Source organism: Westerdykella ornata (assembly GCF_010094085.1).
Source record: "Westerdykella ornata strain CBS 379.55 unplaced genomic scaffold EI97scaffold_52, whole genome shotgun sequence".
Classification (NCBI taxonomy): Eukaryota; Fungi; Ascomycota; class Dothideomycetes; order Pleosporales; family Sporormiaceae; genus Westerdykella; species Westerdykella ornata.
In genome coordinates, this window is record NW_022986902.1 from 43,996 (window position 1) to 62,053 (window position 18,058).

Genomic DNA, 18,058 nt, shown 5'->3' on the forward strand with positions numbered 1-18,058 from the left:
CGCTACCATGTTCAAGAGAATGAGATGTTAATGGGGTCTGGATCCAGGATATGTGAGTTTTACCTTCCCTTTGGCGTTCTCCTTTGGCGTTCTTCCTCGTCATTCGTACCTACATATCCAATTCTACTCGTAATCAAAGGCTTCTGTTGCCTCATTTTTGTCTCAACATTTCCTTCCAAGTACTCGACAGTATCCATCTTGATAATATCTTTTGCATCCAGTCCAAAATTCAGTCCTAAGCAAGATCCACTGCCCGTCTGTAACTTGGAAGGATCATGCTTTCAGCAGGCGACACAATCGCTCAACCTCTCCCCCATCCACCATCTCCCCAGGCCCCTTCAAAGCCGCAGAGTGATACCACTCAAGCTTAGCCTTGCTCTTCAAACTCCCAATATTCGTCGACCGAACACCGCCTCCCAAAATAAACGTTACCCTATCCCCAAACACCCGATGCAGCTCTCCCACAGTTTCCGCCCCAGCAACAGCGTCAGTCGGACCTCCACTCGTCAAAATAGAGGTGAATCCGCATTCAATTACGTGTTCCGTCGCCAATGATAAGTCTTGCACTTGATTGATCGCCCGATGAAAAGTACATGGCAACGGAGACGCAAGTTCAACCAACTCCCTATTCCTCCTTCTATCAATGTGGTGATTCTTGTCGAGGATGCCGAACACGAATCCGCTCGCGTACGGCTTGAAGCAGCGGATTTCTTCTTTCATGGCTTCGAACTCAGAGTCTGTGTAGACAAAGTCCCCGGCTCGGGGCCGAATCATGACATTGACGGGTATGCTGATTTTCTTCCGGAGTGAATGAAGTGAGTTGATGGGGGGTGTCACGCCGCCGACGGCGTAGTCTGTGCAGAGTTCGATTCTGTCCGCTCCACTTTCGGCTGCTGTTATTGCTGAGGTTTCGTTGAAGCAAGCTATTTCGAGCATATTGGTGGTTGAGGAGTTGTGGTGAAGGAATAAGGCAGCAGGGTGGCATGTTGGAAGTTAATATAGCAGGTTGAACTGGGGTATCTATTAGAGTCTATCCTATTTTGGCAGTTCCGACGCAAACCGAGAAAGCAATACGGAACCTAAATCTTCTATCGGGAGCTTCGTTACATGAGTTAAATACTCCATGTCTTTGAGAACTCACTCCTGACATGCCATTGGTATATACCAGGGTTTGGAAGTATCGCTATAGCTATTAGGGTGCAGTGGACGACACATGTGGTTTGGCGAGTGATAGAAAAAAGCGAACACTTCGAGATCACAAACGAGAGTAAACCACGTTCTGGAGAAAATTGCATTACCGAGCTGTGCCAATACATAAACTGGTGATTGGTCCAGTCATTCTCAGTTCTTTCCAATTGCCATGCTTTCTCGCCCTGTCTCTCTATTTATTACCGTCCTCGAAAGGCCACACCCACTTCGTCAACTCCTCCGGATCCATACCCTCGCGGAAAGCATAATTGACGGCACTGATCCGCTGATTCAGCAACCTCTCCCTCACTGCGGCGCCCTTATTCCCTAGACTCGCGATCCGGTCAATGGCATCGATTGCCAAGCTGAAGCGATCAGTGCCATTGCGAATAGCGAGCTCAAGCGGAGTGTCAATGTTGCCCTTCTCTTTGTATCCGCGGACGGTAAGAGGTCCGCCCTTGCGCTTGTACGCCAGACGGTGAATGAGCCAAGGGTACGAATGGAAGTTGAACAGGACGGGTTTGTCTTCGGTGAAGATGGCTCTCCACTCCCAGTCGTTCATCCCGTGCTTATGCGCCCACCGAGGCGTGAGTTTGAATAAGTCCACGACATTCACGAAGCGGATCCTCAGTTCCGGGATATGTTGGCGAAGGAGTGCAGTCGCGGCCAGGGACTCCATGGTCGCCACGTCGCCGCACGACGCCATAACGATATCGGGTTCCACGCCTGCATCTTTGCTTGCCCAGTCCCAGATGCCGATGCCCTTCGTGCAGTGGGCGACGGCGTCTTCCATGCTGAGATACTGCAGGTGTTCTTGCTTGTCGGCGACAACGATGTTAACGTAGTTGGAGCTGCGGAAACAGTGGTCCATGACGGAGAGGAGGCAGTTGCCATCGGGTGGGAGGTAAATGCGGACGATTTCAGGGCTCTTGTTGGCCACTACGTCTAAGAAGCCCGGGTCTTGGTGGGTGAAGCCATTGTGGTCCTGGCGCCAAACAGTTGCCGTGATAAGGATGTTGAGTGAGGCAACGGGTACACGCCAGTCAACTTCCAGGCACTTCTCAAGCCACTTGCAGTGCTGGCTGACCATGGAGTCAATCACGTGGATGAAGGGCTCGTAGCTGTTAAGGAACCCGTGTCTACCGGACAAAATATACCCTTCCAGCCATCCCTAGACTGTATTAGGAGCGCGGAGGTACTTTGGACGCAGCACTAACCTCGCAAGTATGCTCGCTGAGAATTTCCATGACCTGGCCTTCAAGGGCCAGGTTGCCCCCGTCAGCATCCTCCTCGAAGTAGTCGGCATTCCACGCCTTCTTTGCAGCCTCGTATATGACTCCTAACTTGTTTGATTCTGTTTCATCAGGGCCAAAGACGCGGAAATTGTGAGGATTCTCCTTGATGATATCGCGCAGGAACCGCCCGAAGTTTTTCATGCTGGGAAAGATAGTTCCACCCCCTTTCTTCACCTCAACCTCATATTGCTGGAAATCTGGAACATTTAGCTTTTTCCGCAGAAGGCCACCGTTAGCGATAGGATTTGCACTCATTCTGCGGTTTCCTGTCGGCGCTAGGGCTTTGAGGTCAACACGGAGAGCACCGTTTCCGTCCCAAAGCTTATCGGGCTGGTAGCTACGCATCCAACCTTCCAGGATCTTCAGCTGAGTCGCATCTTGGGTAGCCTGGGGCAGAGGTATTTGGTGAGCACGCCAGAAGCCCTCAAGATAGTGGCCTTCCACCTTCCTAGGGGCGGTCCAGCCTTTGGGTGTGCGGAGCACTATCATTGGCCAACGAGGCCTGAAGGTCTGGCCAGAGTCTCGTGCTTGCTTCTGAAATCTCCGGATTTCGTTGATGCAGACATCCATGGTATGGGCCATGGCCTGGTGCATCGACGGCACGTCGGAGCCCTCCACAAAGTATGGAGTATAACCGTAGCCGATGAACAATGCCTCCAGTTCCTCATGACTGATGCGCGCAAGAACAGTGGGATTGTTGATCTTGAAGGTCATTAGTATATGTTACGATGCTTTGCGAACAGGACATACTTTATATCCGTTGAGATGCAATACGGGAAGCACCGCTCCGTCGGTGATGGGATTCAAGAACTTGTTTGAGTGCCAACTCGTAGCCAGCGGACCGGTCTCCGCTTCTCCGTCGCCCACCACGCAAAGAGTAATGAGATCGGGGTTATCGAAGACTGTGCCGAAAGCATGAGAGAGCGAGTAGCCCAGCTCGCCACCTTCGTGGATGCTACCCGGAGTCTCGGGAGTGGCATGTGAGCCAATGCCGCCAGGGAAGGAGAACTCCTTGAAGAACAGTCTCATTCCCTCGACATCCTCGCTTTTATGAGGATAGACCTCGGAATATGTGCCCTCGAGGTATGCCTGCGAGAGAACTGCTGGCGCCCCATGACCAGGTCCAGAGATGTATATGGAATTCAAATCATGCTTTTTGATCAAGCGGTTCATATGCATGTATATGAATATCTGTCCGGCATCGGAGCCCCAATGTCCCAACAATCGCTTCTTCAGATGATCGTGCATCAAGGGTTCCCGAAGCAGAGGATTTTCCCTGAGAAAGATCATACCCATACAGAGATATAGTGACGCATGGAAGTATTCAGTATATTTCTGGACCTCATCAGGGCTCAATGGTGTGCCAGTCACCGTAGACCGCGCTTTTCCGTAGGCTGAAATGCTAAGCTTCTCCATGTCCCGGGTAGTCCGCTCCATGGTGGGTGGTTTCTCAGCTGCGGCCGCCATATTGCCAATGTAGTTCACTCAGCGAGGCGCAGTGTATGCAGAGATATGCTAGAGGCCCTTACACCAGGTCCGACACGTCCATATCTACTGTGTAGACTGTGGGTGAAATCACGGAGGGGCCATTGCAAAGATGACGTACGAGGGGAAATGGCGGAGACAAAGAGCTGGTTCGAGCTTTGGCGCGGGTAACATGAGACTCGATCGCGGATGGGAAGACCAATAGAACTCCATCCGAGTACTGTCAGACGTCAATTCTCCTCCATTCAGTTGAACAGGCCCTTCCAGGCGCAGCCGGCTCGTCGGTGGTTGACCATCCATCAAGCCATGTCTGATCGGAGGATAATGGTGCGTAGTTTCAGCGGAGTTATGTTCGCTGCCATCTCCACAAGCTCCGCACTTGTCCGCACGGAGTGGCGTCTTGAAGTTCATACAAGAGGCTACCACTCCGAGTGCAGCAATTCATTTGCGAGTGATTGTAACGATTGAACCATACCTAGGTACTTACCTAGGTATGCGAGGGGAGACGTAAATAGAAGGTGATGTCACTGCATGATAATCCGATGTTGGATTAAGTGAATCTTCAGTTCCCCGCTAGTCTGGAAGAGGTATAGCAGGTCGCTGTGTGTGAATGAACCCCTCCCCCTCACCCCTCACGGTACAGTTGTCGAATATCAGACTTTTCCTACGTACAAATCAACCCATTAAATATGTTACACTCATGCATGTGGACAGGCATGCTTTTGGTGCAAGAGAGCCCTATGCGAAACTTGAATTTTCCTCAAGAACTCGAAGCCCTGTCTAGGGGAAATCTGTCCAAGAACTTGAATGTTTTCAAGCCGTCTTCGATATCCTTGGCCGTAACGTCCGCATATACACCCGGTGTATTTGCAGGAATGTTAGCCGCTGGAAGTGCTGCGCTTTTGGATTCTACGGCGCCCACAGGCTTCCCCCATCTATAACCATCAACAAGGATCTGGAGAGGACGGCCAACTGGATAGAGAGCGCATGCAGCGCCAGTCGTGTTTCCACAGTTGGGAGCGGCATTAGTAAATAGCGTATCGGTGCCTGCTCCAACGATGATGGCGTCAAACTGGGAGGCATCGGACGTAGAATACGTCTGATTCACACCTTCATTGAGAAACTCGGCGACGACAACAAGGTCAACATTCATGACGCCAAGCTCCCCCTTGAGTGCCTCCTTTCTGGCGTCGTTGGCCGTATTGGTCGTGAGATAACCGACTTTAAGACCATCGATCTTGTCTAGGGGTTTTTCAACGATGGATACACCGATAGTCTTGTTATTCGTATAGAACGTAGGGTCGGGTGTGGGAGTGGCCATCCCAAGAACGTCTGCGACTCGCTTCGCGACATCATGACTGACGCGATTAAGTTGGATGAGGATGTTGTTCTTAACGATGCTGCTTTTGAGCTGCGCGATCTCGAATCGAAGGGCGTTGATAAGAAACTGTTGCTCAGTGCGGTGCAGGGAGTTATAGAACAGTCTCGGTTGGGACCAAACGTTTGTAAAGGTTGGGGACACTGTGCGAACAAGACGGCCAGACGTAGCGCGGTCAGGAGTAGTAAAGAAGCCTCTACCGGTCGTCTGATTGGCCTGCCGAGGAGAGCCCTCGTTGAGCACGTTGGGGCTGTACGCAGCGGTGTTGAGTGGGATGAACATTTGTCCTGTACATAGTTAGATAATTGGTTATATGGCCGATGTCGCAAGTCCTTACCAGCTCCATCACGGTTGTTGTTATGCCAAGGGATGCGTGGTTGATTGATGGGCAGCTGTTCGAAGTTGGGTCCACCATTGCGATTGAGCTGTGTGTCCAGATAGGAAAATAAGCGGCCTTGAAGCAGAGGATCGTTAGTAAAGTCGACTCCACGAACAATGTGTCCAGGCTGATACTATTTTACTGGTTAGTACGAGCAACAAGTTAGTAAATAGATGAACATACCATAATCTGCTCCGTTTCGGCAAAGTAATTACGTGGGTTGCGATTCAGGGTAAGCTTGCCAAGGGGCGTGAAAGGAACCAAGTCCTCTGGTACGAATTTGGTAGGGTCCAGCAGGTCAAAACCGAACCGGAGTTGGTCTTCTTCATCCATAATTTGAGCTTCAAACTGTTCCGGCAGGTTGTCAGCCTTGTACAGTCTCGAAAACCACCGAAGCTCGAGCTGGTTGCGGTCATTTGCTATGCCTTGACGGAAATGAACGACTTACCTCCCACTCGGGATACCGTCCCTTCTCAATCGCATCCCAAAGGTCTCTGCGGTGAAAATCTGCATCTTTTCCAGCAGCCACCTGAGCTTCTTCCCAGACAAGGGCTGCTTGCCCTTGGAGCGTTCGGAATCTGAATTTGACCAGCTTGCTCTTCCCGTCATCCGTAACGAATCGGAATGTATGAACACCCCAGCCGTGCATGAAAGGGTATCCCCTCACGGTACCATGACCGCTCATAGCCCAGAACAGAGTATGCAGAGCACTGGGCTGTTGTGAGACAAAGTCATAAAAGGTATCGTGAGCAGAGGCGGCTTGCGGGATTTCCCTGTCTGGTTCCGGCTTGACGGCGTGAACAAGGTCGGGGAACTTGATAGCATCCTGTATGAAAAACACCGGAATATTATTACCGACTATGTCTGTTCTGCTGTGAGCCTTTTATCATAGGACTTGTGCTTCCTTCTCCATACCGTAGTTTCCTTCATCAGTGTAAAATCGCACCGCGAAGCCGTGAACATCTCGGGCGGTATCAGCAGAACCTCTACTGCCAGCAACGGTAGAGAATCGGATGAACACGTGAGTCTCTTTTCCGGGAGAGCTCAAGAATGAGGCCCCCGTGATATTAGACCAATCCGCGTAGGATGTGAACACTCCATGGGCACCAGCGCCTCTGGCATGGACAGCTATAGGAAACTATCAGTACCGAGCGAGATCTCGGAATGGAAGCTTGAACTCACCTCGTTCTGGAACGCGTTCGTGGTCAAAATGCATAATCTTCTGACGGAAGATAAAATCTTCTAACAATGTAGGCCCTCTCACTCCCGCACTCAGGCTTTCCTGGTCGGAAAACGGCCCGCCTACATCGCTGGTCATATAGGTATCGCTGTCATCAATCTCATATTTTGACAAGTAGTTGTCAGTGCGAGGAGGATCAGCGTCGTCGCGTCGAATGTGAGGGTGGTCGGCCGGAATGTCCTGTGTGGAATAGCCATTGTCCATGTACGGACATGCCGCCGAGCCGACATTGATAATTGCAGTAAGCCCTGCTAAAAGAAGTGTCGAGAGGACCATCTTTGAGATCGCTACCGAGCAATGGGTGAGCTCACTAATGCGGAAGAAGCCATCTTATATACTTCACTACGAGTGGAGCCAGTGGGCCTCAACATGGTCGTCACGCCTGACTGCGCCGTGAACCCTGACACAAGGTACCGTTACTGGGTTCCCTAAACTCCACAGATTATGTTGCATCCTAACTGATCATTACGTTTTCCGTTTTAGCTCGGAGAGCTAAACTCAGCGAACCCATGACAGAGGGATGAGTTAGCGGACGGAATAATAAGCTGGGGACGGACACGATCACCAAGTGTGAGCTCTCTACAGCACATCGCATATCAACAGGTTGCACCGCCACTTGGCCAAGTAGCCATATTCGTAGTCCTTGTGGATACTGAGGAAGAACGCAGTGGAATGACACAGATAGACACTCAATCAGGAGCTTCCATTTGGACTGTACAGCGGAGTTAATGAACCCCATGGATCGTGACAGATTGGATTCCAGGTCTGGCCTTACGGATCCTGGTAAATGGACGGCTATGGTATGTTGGGCTGCTACGGTGGGTCGGTTTGCTTGATTGACAGGTGGGGATGAAGAACTGGGAATTGTGGTTTCACCAGTTGCACCAATCGGTCGGTGTGACCTTGAAGCAGTGCACGAAGAAGTTTCGATGCCAATATGAAAGCTCTCTAGTTAACGTGCGATGGCCTTGTCAAGTCCTGCTTATTTTCATGGCGGTTTCTGGACACAGATGAATTGTGATCAGAAGCGCGGAAGTGAACTTATGCGCTGCGAGCCGAAATGACAATGACGAGGTAGCGAATATGCTGAGGTCAAAGAGTCACCGGGACTTGCTATTCGACCAGCTTCGATAGAATGGTGATGACAAAGTGAGATGTTCGAGATGCTTGCAGGTTAGTAATTGTAAAAGGTCTCGCTGGGCACAGTACTAGTCGCCAAGCATACCGGGCCGTAGTGACGTGGATGGAGTGGGGTGGCTGGTGGAAAGTCGAATTGTTGGGCCTTTTATCCAATAACCTGCGTCTTCCGGCTTTGTGCCTAACACAGTATGGCACTATGCGAAAACAACTGTGGATTGGGCCGTATCATTCGAGCGGCCGTAGCACGAGCACAGGACCTGCGGATGCTTTCGTCGCGTTGTGCGAGTTGAGACGCGAAAAAGAGTGGGAGAGCGCGACGCAAGAGCACAAAGCAGCAAGGTCATTCCCTACTAGCTATCGGGTGGGTTCTTCGATTTCGGAAAGATAAGATGTGGTTGCGTTCGATTCCCTTCGCACAGGCCGCACGGCGTAGAGAAATGGATTAGATGAATGGGCGCAGTTGCATTGGGCCGCTAGGAAGATCACTGCTTATTGGAAACAGATGGATAGGGACCCTGGAGACTTCCGTAAGTTATACCGGTTCAAGCAGGTAGTTGGGGTGATTTAGGGTTGAGGTGAATGCTAAGCAGATGAGAATGAAATGCCAGGGTGGGGAAGACTAGCCAAAATAGATAGTAGACTATGGGTCATTTTTGAACGAAGGGCCATTACGCGCTCTCTCACCTGAAATACTCCTAAATACTCTGGGGTAGCGAACGTGACATTGCCCAGGCCCTTCTGGCACATTTCATGAACCAGCCATGAACCCTCTCCTGACCCCCAATTGGGAAGCGCCAAGGGGGTCGAGAGCGCTGCTTCCGGAGACGCTCGCCATGACATCACCGGCGCTTAGCTTGTCCAAACCACTTCCATTCACCCATGGCCAAACACAACAAACCGCTCGTCGTCCCCGCTCACCAGCAACACAGCGCCAACTGTTTCAAATCTGTAATCTCCACAACCAGGGAGCTTCCACGCGACTCTCCAGACCTGGTTACCGTAATCTGCGGAACCGCCCGCTGTAAGGCTGCGAGAGCTTCACTCGTCCTGTCGTGTTCCGCTTAAGGCAGAGTGCTAACAATAGCCATGACAGTTACCACATATAACTCCAGTTCCACGCTTCAGGGAGTGCTTCGAAATGTAAGCTGGTCTTCAGGTTCCCTTCTTTACTTCCTCATCGTCGTCGTTCCCTCCATTTCGTTACCGTCTCTCGTGTAATAGACTGTACATAAAACGCCATCTCTCGTTTTCTTCTACCACTGTCGAAGTCCTTTCCCCACCTCCTCGAAATGCCGATTGCATACCCTCCCCCTCCTCCTCCACCACCCTTTGCTTATTCCAGTCCTCCATCTCGGGCGTCGTCTCGAGCTCCATCTCGAGCTCCATCTCGCACACGTTCAGGCTCACTTACAATCATGCCTACGCGTTCCAGGAATCGGTCACTGTCGACACGGTCCAAAAAGGACTCAGGCAGTTATTCGGAGAAGAGTGCGCCAAAGCACCGGTTCACCATGGCATCCCTGCGAGGCTTGCAACAGCCGGACCTTGCAAAGAAGCTTTACAAGCTCATCAAGGCCGAAAATCATGCAATTGGTGCGCATGAGACGGCCGGACGAGAGCGCCTCGCCATTGCTCAGCAATTGTCCGAGTGGGGTGAGGCTACAGGCGACGAAGCCATCTCTGATATCTCGGACAAACTCGGAGTCTTGATGGCGGAGATTGCTGAGCAAGAGGACGTCTATGCTCAAACGTTGGAAGAGTACAGAGGCGTCTTGAAGCAGATCCGCAACACGGAAAGCTCTGTACAGCCCAGCCGTGATCACAAGGCAAAGGCACGCTTGGATGCACGCTATCCATACAAGTTAGCTGACTATGTGCGACAGGTTTCGGATGAGATTGCCAAGCTCAAGTATAAAGAGCCACAGAGCACTAAGATTGTCCAGCTCGAACAGGAACTCGTCCGAGCAGAGGCACAAAGTCTGGTGGCAGAAGCCCAGCTCACAAATATCGTAAGCATAGTGCTTGTTCCGGAGAGTCGCATGGCTCATCATTACACAGACCCGCCAGAAGTTCAAAGAGGCATTCGATATCCACTTTGCTGCGACCATTGAGCGTGCAGAGAAGCAAGCTATTCTAGCGAAACAAGCCCGTCGCCTTCTGAATCTTCTTGACGATACCCCCATTGTCCCTGGGGAAGCTCATCCAACTTTTGAAGGGGTGGAGGCCGGGCGTCAGATCCTGAACGATGCCGAAGACGAGCTCCGCAACTGGCACCCTGATTTTGAGCCTATTCGGACAACCTCTGGGTCTCTTGGACTAGGAGCGATGCCCGGGACGACAGCCACGGGGGGGAGCGGGAGCTATGAGAGCGAGATTGGACAAGACAGTGGCTTGCATGAGCGGACTGCCCCGAAGTATGCAGAGAAGTCCGCTCGAAGCCGCAGCACAAGCGGAGAAAGACGATGGGCTGCCAGCGCAGAATCGGCAAGCGCACGTGAAGGAGGAGAAGTGCAGCCGCCATATCCCATGACTGAGGCCGAGAGACGTCAGGTCGCTGAGGCGGGCGTCATCTAATGTTATCGAGCGGAAGATCGGGTTGTTCGCAGCGGGTTCGGGCGGTGCTGAGGAATATTTCTGTTACCACTTAATGTATTAATGGCTGAAATTGATCGTTCGGAACCAGCTTGACCAAGACAGCGGACATGCTCCTGACATTGTAATCCTGCCGAAAGAATGCAGTGTAAACGTTCAGGCAAAATCGATGATGTGGCTTGTTTAATGATGGTTGTGGGCGGGGCGGAGCGGAGCCACGTGCGCCTGCCTAGACTCCCGCTTCCAAGAAGACACACTTGCATAGAAGTGCGAGCTTCCACTCCCTATTGACCTGCGCAACCTCACTCACATCCCACCGTCCCCATCGCCGCTACTGTTCCGCTCTGATCATGGCGGAACACCACCACAAGAAGAAACGCGCATACGCACAGCAAGCGTATGAATTCGGCGCCAATGCGGTTCCCCCCGCGGGAGGAGCTCCCGCTCCATTGATGCCCGGTGAAGCATTCGGACAGGGCATTCCTGCGCCAGACAACTTGGCTGGCCAGTTTGGGCAGATGAACTTAGGCCCCCAGCAGCCAGGATACCAGCAGCCCGGTTATCAGCAGCCCGGTTACCAGCAACCCATTCCCCAGCAAGTTCAGCCTCAAGCTCCAGCTGCTGCGGCGCACTTGAACCAGCTGTTTCCCTCGGACCTAATTCAACAAGTAAGACGCATATTTGGGCTTGGACGATACCGCCAATGCTGACTGCAAACTAGCCATTCAACGTTCTTGAATTGGACCAGCCACCACCTCCGATCAACCTGCCCGTGAACGTCAGTGACCCCTCTCATACCTTACTCAACATCTATACTCTTTTCAAAATGCGCCACTTACCCCAATATCTGCTACGGAGTCTCGAAAATACCATGGCTGACACTATCGTAGACGTCGGTCACCCCCTCCCCGTACGCCAATTGCCCTCCGAAATACATCCGATCGACGTTGAATACAGTCCCTACAACGCATTCACTGCTCAAGAAAAGCAAGTAAGTGGTATACAACGCTTCTTCAGTCTATGGTGAGGATCTACATGGATCGAGCTAACATCATACACAGGCTTCCATACGCTCTTATCATCCAGGTAGTCTAGACCTTAGTATTCCACAATGTGTTTCTGACCTCGTCGCAGCCATATGGAGCGCTTCGCGACAGCGAAGAATCGGTTCCCGTCGTGACGGACCAGGTTATTTCGAGGTGTAGGCGTTGTAGGGCGTACATCAATCCCTTCGTGACCTTTTTGGATCATGGGCACCGATGGAGATGCAATATGTGCAATCTCACGAACGATGTCCCACAAGCCTTTGACTGGGATGCCTCAGCACAGAAAAGCGTCGATAGATGGCAAAGACCGGAGTTGAACTATGCAGTGGTTGAGTTCCTGGCGCCCCAAGAATACATGGTCCGGCCTCCTCAGCCACTGGTTTACCTCTTCCTATTCGACGCCAGCTATGCTGCTGTGTCCAGCGGCCTTCTTGCCACCAGCGCGAGGTGCATCTTGGAGAATCTTGACAGAATACCAAATGCGGATCGTCGAACTCGGTTGGGTTTCATGGCAGTTGGTAAGTCATCACCGCACACTGCTGTATAACACGAGTTGACGACGTCTCAGATTCCAGTTTGCATTACTTCTCTATCAAACGCGATGGCAGCGAGAATAATGATGTCTCATGCTTGGTTGTAAGCGACATTGACGATGAGCCTTTCCTTCCACAGTACGTATCTCCCCTTCTGAACTGTGTCTTTTCCCTGCAGAGCGCCTCACCTGTAACTTCAATATGCCCGACGTTGAACAAGCGGCGTTTGTGGTCGTTATCTGAATACTGACTCTCTTCTTCGCAGACCGTCCGATTTGCTGGTCAATCTGTCAGAATGCCGAGCGAATATCGAATCATTTCTAGACAAGCTTCAGTCGATGTTCCAAGATACCCCTAACACCGCATCTGCAATGGGTTCAGCACTCAGAGCGGGTCACAAGCTTATCTCCCCAGTCGGCGGCAAGATCACTGTGCTCTCGGCCTCCCTTCCCAACGTAGGTACTGGCAAGCTGGAAATGAGAGAGGACAAGAAGCTGCTGGGTACTTCCGGGGAGTCGAAGCTTTTGCAGACCGCCAATAGCTTTTATAAGAGCTTCGCAGTCGAGTGCTCCAAGAACCAGGTCTCCATCGACATGTTCCTCTTTTCGTCACAATACCAGGATGTTGCGACCTTAAGCAACCTGCCAAGATATACGGGTGGACAAACCTATTTCTATCCTGGTTGGAACGCGTCACGTGTCGAGGACGCCGTCAAGTTCGCTCGCGAGTTCAGCGAGTATTTGTCCGCCGAGATCGGTCTTGAGGCTGTTCTCCGTGTCCGTGCAACCACTGGACTGCGCATGAATGCCTTCTATGGCAACTTTTTCAACCGAAGCTCCGACTTGTGCGCGTTTCCTGCCTTTCCTCGCGACCAAGCTTATGTCGTGGAAGTCGCGATTGATGAGACGATTTCGAAACCATACGTCTGTTTACAGGTAGGCACTGTTGATGAGACGTAAAGCGACTTCGAGCTGACCTATGTAGGCTGCTGTTTTACACACGACATGCAATGGTGAACGAAGGATAAGAGTTCTCACTCTAGCGCTCCCCACGACAGAAAGCCTAGCAAACGTCTATGCTTCGGCTGATGCCCAAGCCATCACTACCTATTTCTCGCACAAAGCCGTCGAGCGCGCATTCGGATCCGGGCTTGACGCAGCTCGTGACGCCCTCCAAGGTAAGGTCATTGAGATTCTGCAGACTTATCGCAAGGAGCTTGCTGGAGGCGGCTCTGGTGCGCTGTCCTTGCCGCAGAATCTTCGGGCCTTGCCGGTCCTGTTCCTAGGTCTTATCAAGAATATTGGCTTGCGCAAGTCGGCGCAAATCCCGAGCGACCTTAGGTCGGCGGCCCTCTGCTTGCTAAGTACTTTGCCGCTGCCGCTGATGATGCAGTATATTGTAAGTTTTGGGAGAAACAGCAGCCAAATGTGCATTATTGACAGTGAATCTAGTATCCCCGCTTTTACTCATTGCACGATAGTAAGTCTATATTCCCTTTCAAACTCGATACCCATACTCATTCTTCCGCCAGTGCCCGACGCCGCCGGTGTCCCCGACCCCACAACGGGAGAAATCGTCCTTCCCGCGCCCATCAACCTTTCTTCTGAACGCATCGTCCCTTATGGCCTCTACCTGATCGACGACGGCGTCAACCAGTTCCTCTGGGTAGGGCGGGACGCCGTGCCGGCCCTCCTCCTCGACGTTTTCGGCACCGAGGACCGCACGCAGGTCAAGCAGGGGAAGACGAGTATGCCCGTCATCGACAACGATTTCAACGAGCGCGTCCGTGGCGTCATTGAGAAGTCCAAGGATCATAGAAGCAGGGGCGTGGGGTCGATTGCGTACCCGACGCTGTACGTGGTTCGCGAGGATGGGGATCCAAGCCTCAAGCTTTGGGCGCAGACGCTGCTGGTTGAGGACCGTGCGGACCAGGGGGTCAGTTTGCAGCAGTGGATGGGACTGTTGCGGGAGAAGGTATGTGTGGTCTTTACTTCAGAGGAGAGGGGCGGTGTGCCGTTTTTCGGGGCCAGTTGGCCTGATTGAGTCGAGTGGGGACCGAAGGCGGGGCTTTGTTCTTTCTGGGTCTATGCTGACTTTCTGGTTTTAAAGGTTGTGCAGTAAGCGTTTACGGTTTGCAAGGCTTGGGGTGCGGCGGTCGAAGATCGCTTCCTTGTTCCGGAGCGTCGTGGGTTGTTTAGCGAGTAGCCGAACGGTTGAAGGAAGAAAGGGAGGGAGTGTGAGGTGGGTGGTAATCGTTCCCGGCCTGAATGCATGGCTCGATCGATGGATGCGTTGATAGATGATGCATAGAGCGAAGGCGGAATGGAAGTCGGCGAGGGGCGGATCCGGCGATGCTTGTTAAACTAACTCGGTAATCGCCATTGCTAGACGTTTTTCAAACTTCGATTGCAACGAAAAAGGGAGACGAGACGAGATGAGATGAGATGCGTAACAGAGTCTCAAGTGGACGTGTTTACTTTGGTCTCGTGTGTTTGTCCTTCCGTGTTGGGGGTTGCGTATAGTAAACCTCCCTGCTGCGTCAAATACCACACACCATCACAGCCCCCGATTCTTCTCTTTGCACTTAACGTATAAAAGGGCAGGAAAGCACGAAAATATCATCAATCTCATTCTTGGGTACCGAGGTATTAATAATACGCCTGAGAAGAGAACTTGCTCAAACAAGCCATCACATCAGATATAATACTCGTGCGATTAAACGCCCGCAGATCAACCTCCGCATGATCCACTGCATCAACCACCAACAAACCACCGGACTTGCCGCGAGCTTGCCCAATCGCACAATCAGAAACAAATCACAGTCTGCCGTGATGCCGAGACGTCATAGTTAAATGATAACAACAGGCATGTGTGCGGCGTGAGAATCAGGTTAAGCAATTTCCTGAACCGAATCGACAAGAGTAATAATCCAGGCAACAAAAAAGGAGCACAACGCGAAAAGAGGGAACGTCTCCAGAAGGGGCAACTCCCAAGGTCGAGAAAATGGCCTGAACCAACGCCTGTTAATAATATCCCTCTGGTATATGTGTCCCGAACAACTGCCCCACCGGCGTAAAGACGAGTTGAATGAAAAGACCAGCCCTCATGGTGCGAAAGTCGTTGCACAATGGCCGAATTTTGGATGCCCAAATGGTAGCCTGAGGGTCCGAAGAGAAAGCCATCCTCCTCACTCGGGTATCATCGCACCAAACATATTGGAGACCGTACACGTAGTACCTAGATAGATTCAACATAACGAAACAGAAATTTGAGTCGTCATCGTTCGTGGAGTCATAAAAATAGTCCGTTCCTAGACCGTGAGTATAGCCCCGAGGCGTAATGAGAGGAAAAATGGTGGTGTGAAGAATGGGGAAGAGGAGAAAGACAACCGGCGGACTGAGGTAGAACGGGAAATCAGGTTCGGTTGACAGCCTGTTGCTCCTTGGTCGCAACAGCTACGAGCGCGTCGAGTCGTGTCATATCACTGCTCATGCTCCTCCCATGCTTCGGCTCATCAGAAACGAGGGAACCTTTCGCAGAATCGCGCCGTGGAAGGTATGGCGAGCGCGAATAGTGAGACTGGCCGTACTGGCCCTGGAGGGGATGCGGGCGGTCCATGATAGACGTATGCGCTTCAGGCTTAACATTTTCCATAGAATCACCCGGCCGTTGCTTCTCGACATAGCCGTTGGTGTGTACAATGGCAGGACGATATTCGGCCACATAAGAGCCTGGTGTCGAGACACCTTCGCTGCTACTGGATTCTTCAGAGGATGTACGCTGATTTGTCTTCCCCGTTTGTACTGGTGGCTGTCGGATAGGGCCCTGATACCAGCCTTGACGCTTGGTACTGACGGGAGTCGTAGAAGAATCGAAGGATGCTAGATGTGGTTCCAGAGGCGGCGGCGCTTGCATCGATGGAGCAGCACCAGGATGCTGAGGCTGGCTCGCATAGCCATGATGCGGAGCAGTGACGGGTCGGTTGCTTCTGTCTGTCGAAACCTCTTGATACTGAGACCAGTCTCGCTTGGGATTAGGGCTAGCTATTTCGAGCCGATCGATCCTCTGAAGCGTGTCCCAGCTAATGCTCGCACGCTTCTCATGTCTCGCCACGGGTGGGGTATTATTTCCTGCATGATAGGAGACCGGACGAGCCGCTGGGGTATCAATTTGCATCGGACTCGGCGGGTGATGCACAAGGTGATCGAAGCTTTCGATACCTGGGAGTCGCGTCGTCTGAGCAGCTGGCGGTTGCGAAGGGTAATGCGGAGTAGGCGCATCGGGGCTCTGGTAATATCCGAGACTGCTAGTGGCAGGGCGTGGGCCACTAAATGAGCCCGGGTGCCAGGTACGTCGGCGCCATTCCATGTCCGACATTGATTCTCTTCTCGAGTCTGTCCCGTCCGAGTCGGTGGGCCGACCCTGGGTATAGTAAGGTGCGCCCCCAGGCGACGGTAAGGAAGCCATATGCGGAGGTGGCCGCTGGCCAGGAGCATCAGAACTCAGGGCAGGACCGCCTGGGACCGATAAACGACGGTCGTATGCATTCGGGCCACCCCAAGATACCGGGCGGGAAGACGTGGAGAACGGTGACTGCAGGCCAGGTGCATACGGATTTGGGCTCCCAGTAGCGACTGAGAAGGTCGACGAAGTCGGTGTCGTGGCGCTGGCAGAGCCAGGAATATATTCGACAATCTGAGGTCCAGGGCCTCCCGTCAAGGGAGGGTTATAGGCATCCATGGCACTGAGCGATAGGCGAGCTCGAGCGGCTCCATCGTTCGCCATGGCCATAGCAAGGGGCTGCGGTCGCCTTCTCATGTCCTGGGCCAGGTTTACGCTCAGATTCGACGAAGTGGAAGCGATGCTCGACGTGGACAGATTCCTGCTGTGTCCCCTACTGTGACCCGCCTGGCTACCAAGTGTAACCGCTCGCGACCGCCCAGCTGCTCCTGCAGGCCGTACACGCTCAGTGCGAATTTGTCTTTGATAGCGCGTTACAGTGGCAGCCAAGGAGTTTTCGGGTATATCTTCGTTGATGTGCACCGTTGCTGCGTGTTGTCTCAGGTTGTCCATTCGTGAGAAACGTCGAGAACAGTGGCATAGGAAGGGACGCTCCCCGGTGTGTTTCCTGCGAGTTGTCGCGTTAGCTTCGCCTGGACGGTTTAGAGTAGCAGCATACCGGATATGCCTCGCCAGGTGTTCACTCCTCGTGAAGCTGAGGTTGCAGGGTGGGTAGTCAGTACAGAAGAAACGCTGACCCTTCTTCTTCTTAGCAGGTCTGCTCGAGTCACTCTTCACACTTTCATTGTCCGAACCGTCGCCCTTGTCTTCATTCACGGGTAGCCTCCCGACCTCAGAGGAATCCATCGAGAGGGCCGATTTGTGGGAGCTCCCCCTCCCTGACGGCGCATCTGGTTCTGGATGTGCGGTAGACTCGGTCGCAGGTGTCAGGGGTGTGGCAGGCAAAGGGCGCTGGGCAGCGAGCCCACTGAAGCTGTTACGGGTCGGCGTTGTCAAGGAGGGGCCTTCGGCGTGCGGTAGCTGGGTTGGCTGCGAGTCGGACGGTGGAAAGAAGGTGTGGTTCGGTCGAGGTGTAGTCGGGGTGGTGTCGTCGGCGGTATGTCCAGCTGCGGCTTCCGGGACAGGTAGCATGGTGTTTACGGCTTGAAAAGTAGCCATGCTGGTATCTGACCTTTCGGCGGCGTGGCGTCAAGCTATGCAACGTGTTGGTACCGACAATGGGGCTGAGCCAAGGCGAGCGGCACGTCGAGGACGGCCTGGG

The 18,058-nt window shown here is 52.6% G+C and overlaps 7 protein-coding genes across 7 annotated transcripts; 2 read left to right on the forward strand and 5 right to left on the reverse strand.

Moving 5' to 3' along the window:
• Positions 1–282: 282 nt before the first annotated feature.
• Positions 283–943, reverse strand: EI97DRAFT_407717 (uncharacterized protein; the record flags this gene model as incomplete). Its single annotated transcript, XM_033796630.1, has 1 exon — positions 283–943. A coding segment is annotated over exon 1 (654 nt), but the record flags the coding sequence as incomplete, so codon positions are not given.
• Positions 944–1,381: 438 nt separating this feature from the next.
• On the reverse strand, positions 1,382–3,950 carry EI97DRAFT_462630 (D-xylulose 5-phosphate/D-fructose 6-phosphate phosphoketolase; the record flags this gene model as incomplete). The annotated part of the gene is made up of 3 exons (XM_033801283.1): positions 1,382–2,359; positions 2,406–3,185; positions 3,234–3,950. The coding sequence occupies 3 exons, from the start codon at positions 3,948–3,950 to the stop codon at positions 1,382–1,384; spliced, it is 2,475 nt and encodes an 824-aa protein (XP_033649201.1).
• A 699-nt stretch (positions 3,951–4,649) lies between these two features.
• EI97DRAFT_437617 (catalase) lies at positions 4,650–7,387 on the reverse strand. The gene is made up of 6 exons (XM_033799378.1): positions 6,908–7,387; positions 6,641–6,853; positions 6,174–6,589; positions 5,909–6,127; positions 5,684–5,858; positions 4,650–5,633 (listed from the first exon to the last, which is right to left on the reverse strand). The coding sequence occupies exons 1-6, from the start codon at positions 7,239–7,241 to the stop codon at positions 4,729–4,731; spliced, it is 2,262 nt and encodes a 753-aa protein (XP_033649202.1). The 5' UTR covers positions 7,242–7,387; the 3' UTR covers positions 4,650–4,728.
• Positions 7,331–7,845, reverse strand: EI97DRAFT_261006 (uncharacterized protein). Its single transcript, XM_033794220.1, has one exon. It carries the CDS (start codon positions 7,702–7,704, stop codon positions 7,420–7,422), a length of 285 nt encoding a protein of 94 aa, XP_033649203.1. The 5' UTR covers positions 7,705–7,845; the 3' UTR covers positions 7,331–7,419.
• A 1,197-nt stretch (positions 7,846–9,042) lies between these two features.
• Positions 9,043–10,721, forward strand: EI97DRAFT_437620 (uncharacterized protein). Its single transcript, XM_033799379.1, has 4 exons — positions 9,043–9,126; positions 9,199–9,937; positions 9,989–10,114; positions 10,164–10,721. Exons 2-4 carry the CDS (start codon positions 9,521–9,523, stop codon positions 10,677–10,679), a joined length of 1,059 nt encoding a protein of 352 aa, XP_033649204.1. The 5' UTR covers positions 9,043–9,126; positions 9,199–9,520; the 3' UTR covers positions 10,680–10,721.
• Positions 10,722–10,959: 238 nt separating this feature from the next.
• Positions 10,960–14,522, forward strand: EI97DRAFT_437623 (COPII component protein). Its single transcript, XM_033799380.1, has 11 exons — positions 10,960–11,365; positions 11,419–11,475; positions 11,588–11,688; positions 11,759–11,783; positions 11,832–12,261; positions 12,312–12,414; positions 12,542–13,211; positions 13,261–13,674; positions 13,728–13,755; positions 13,808–14,250; positions 14,386–14,522. The coding sequence occupies exons 1-11, from the start codon at positions 11,048–11,050 to the stop codon at positions 14,395–14,397; spliced, it is 2,601 nt and encodes an 866-aa protein (XP_033649205.1). The 5' UTR covers positions 10,960–11,047; the 3' UTR covers positions 14,398–14,522.
• Positions 14,523–15,690: 1,168 nt separating this feature from the next.
• EI97DRAFT_462634 (uncharacterized protein) lies at positions 15,691–17,955 on the reverse strand (the record flags this gene model as incomplete). Its single annotated transcript, XM_033801284.1, has 2 exons — positions 15,691–17,404; positions 17,456–17,955. The coding sequence occupies 2 exons, from the start codon at positions 17,953–17,955 to the stop codon at positions 15,691–15,693; spliced, it is 2,214 nt and encodes a 737-aa protein (XP_033649206.1).
• Between the last annotated feature and the right edge of the window lie 103 nt (positions 17,956–18,058).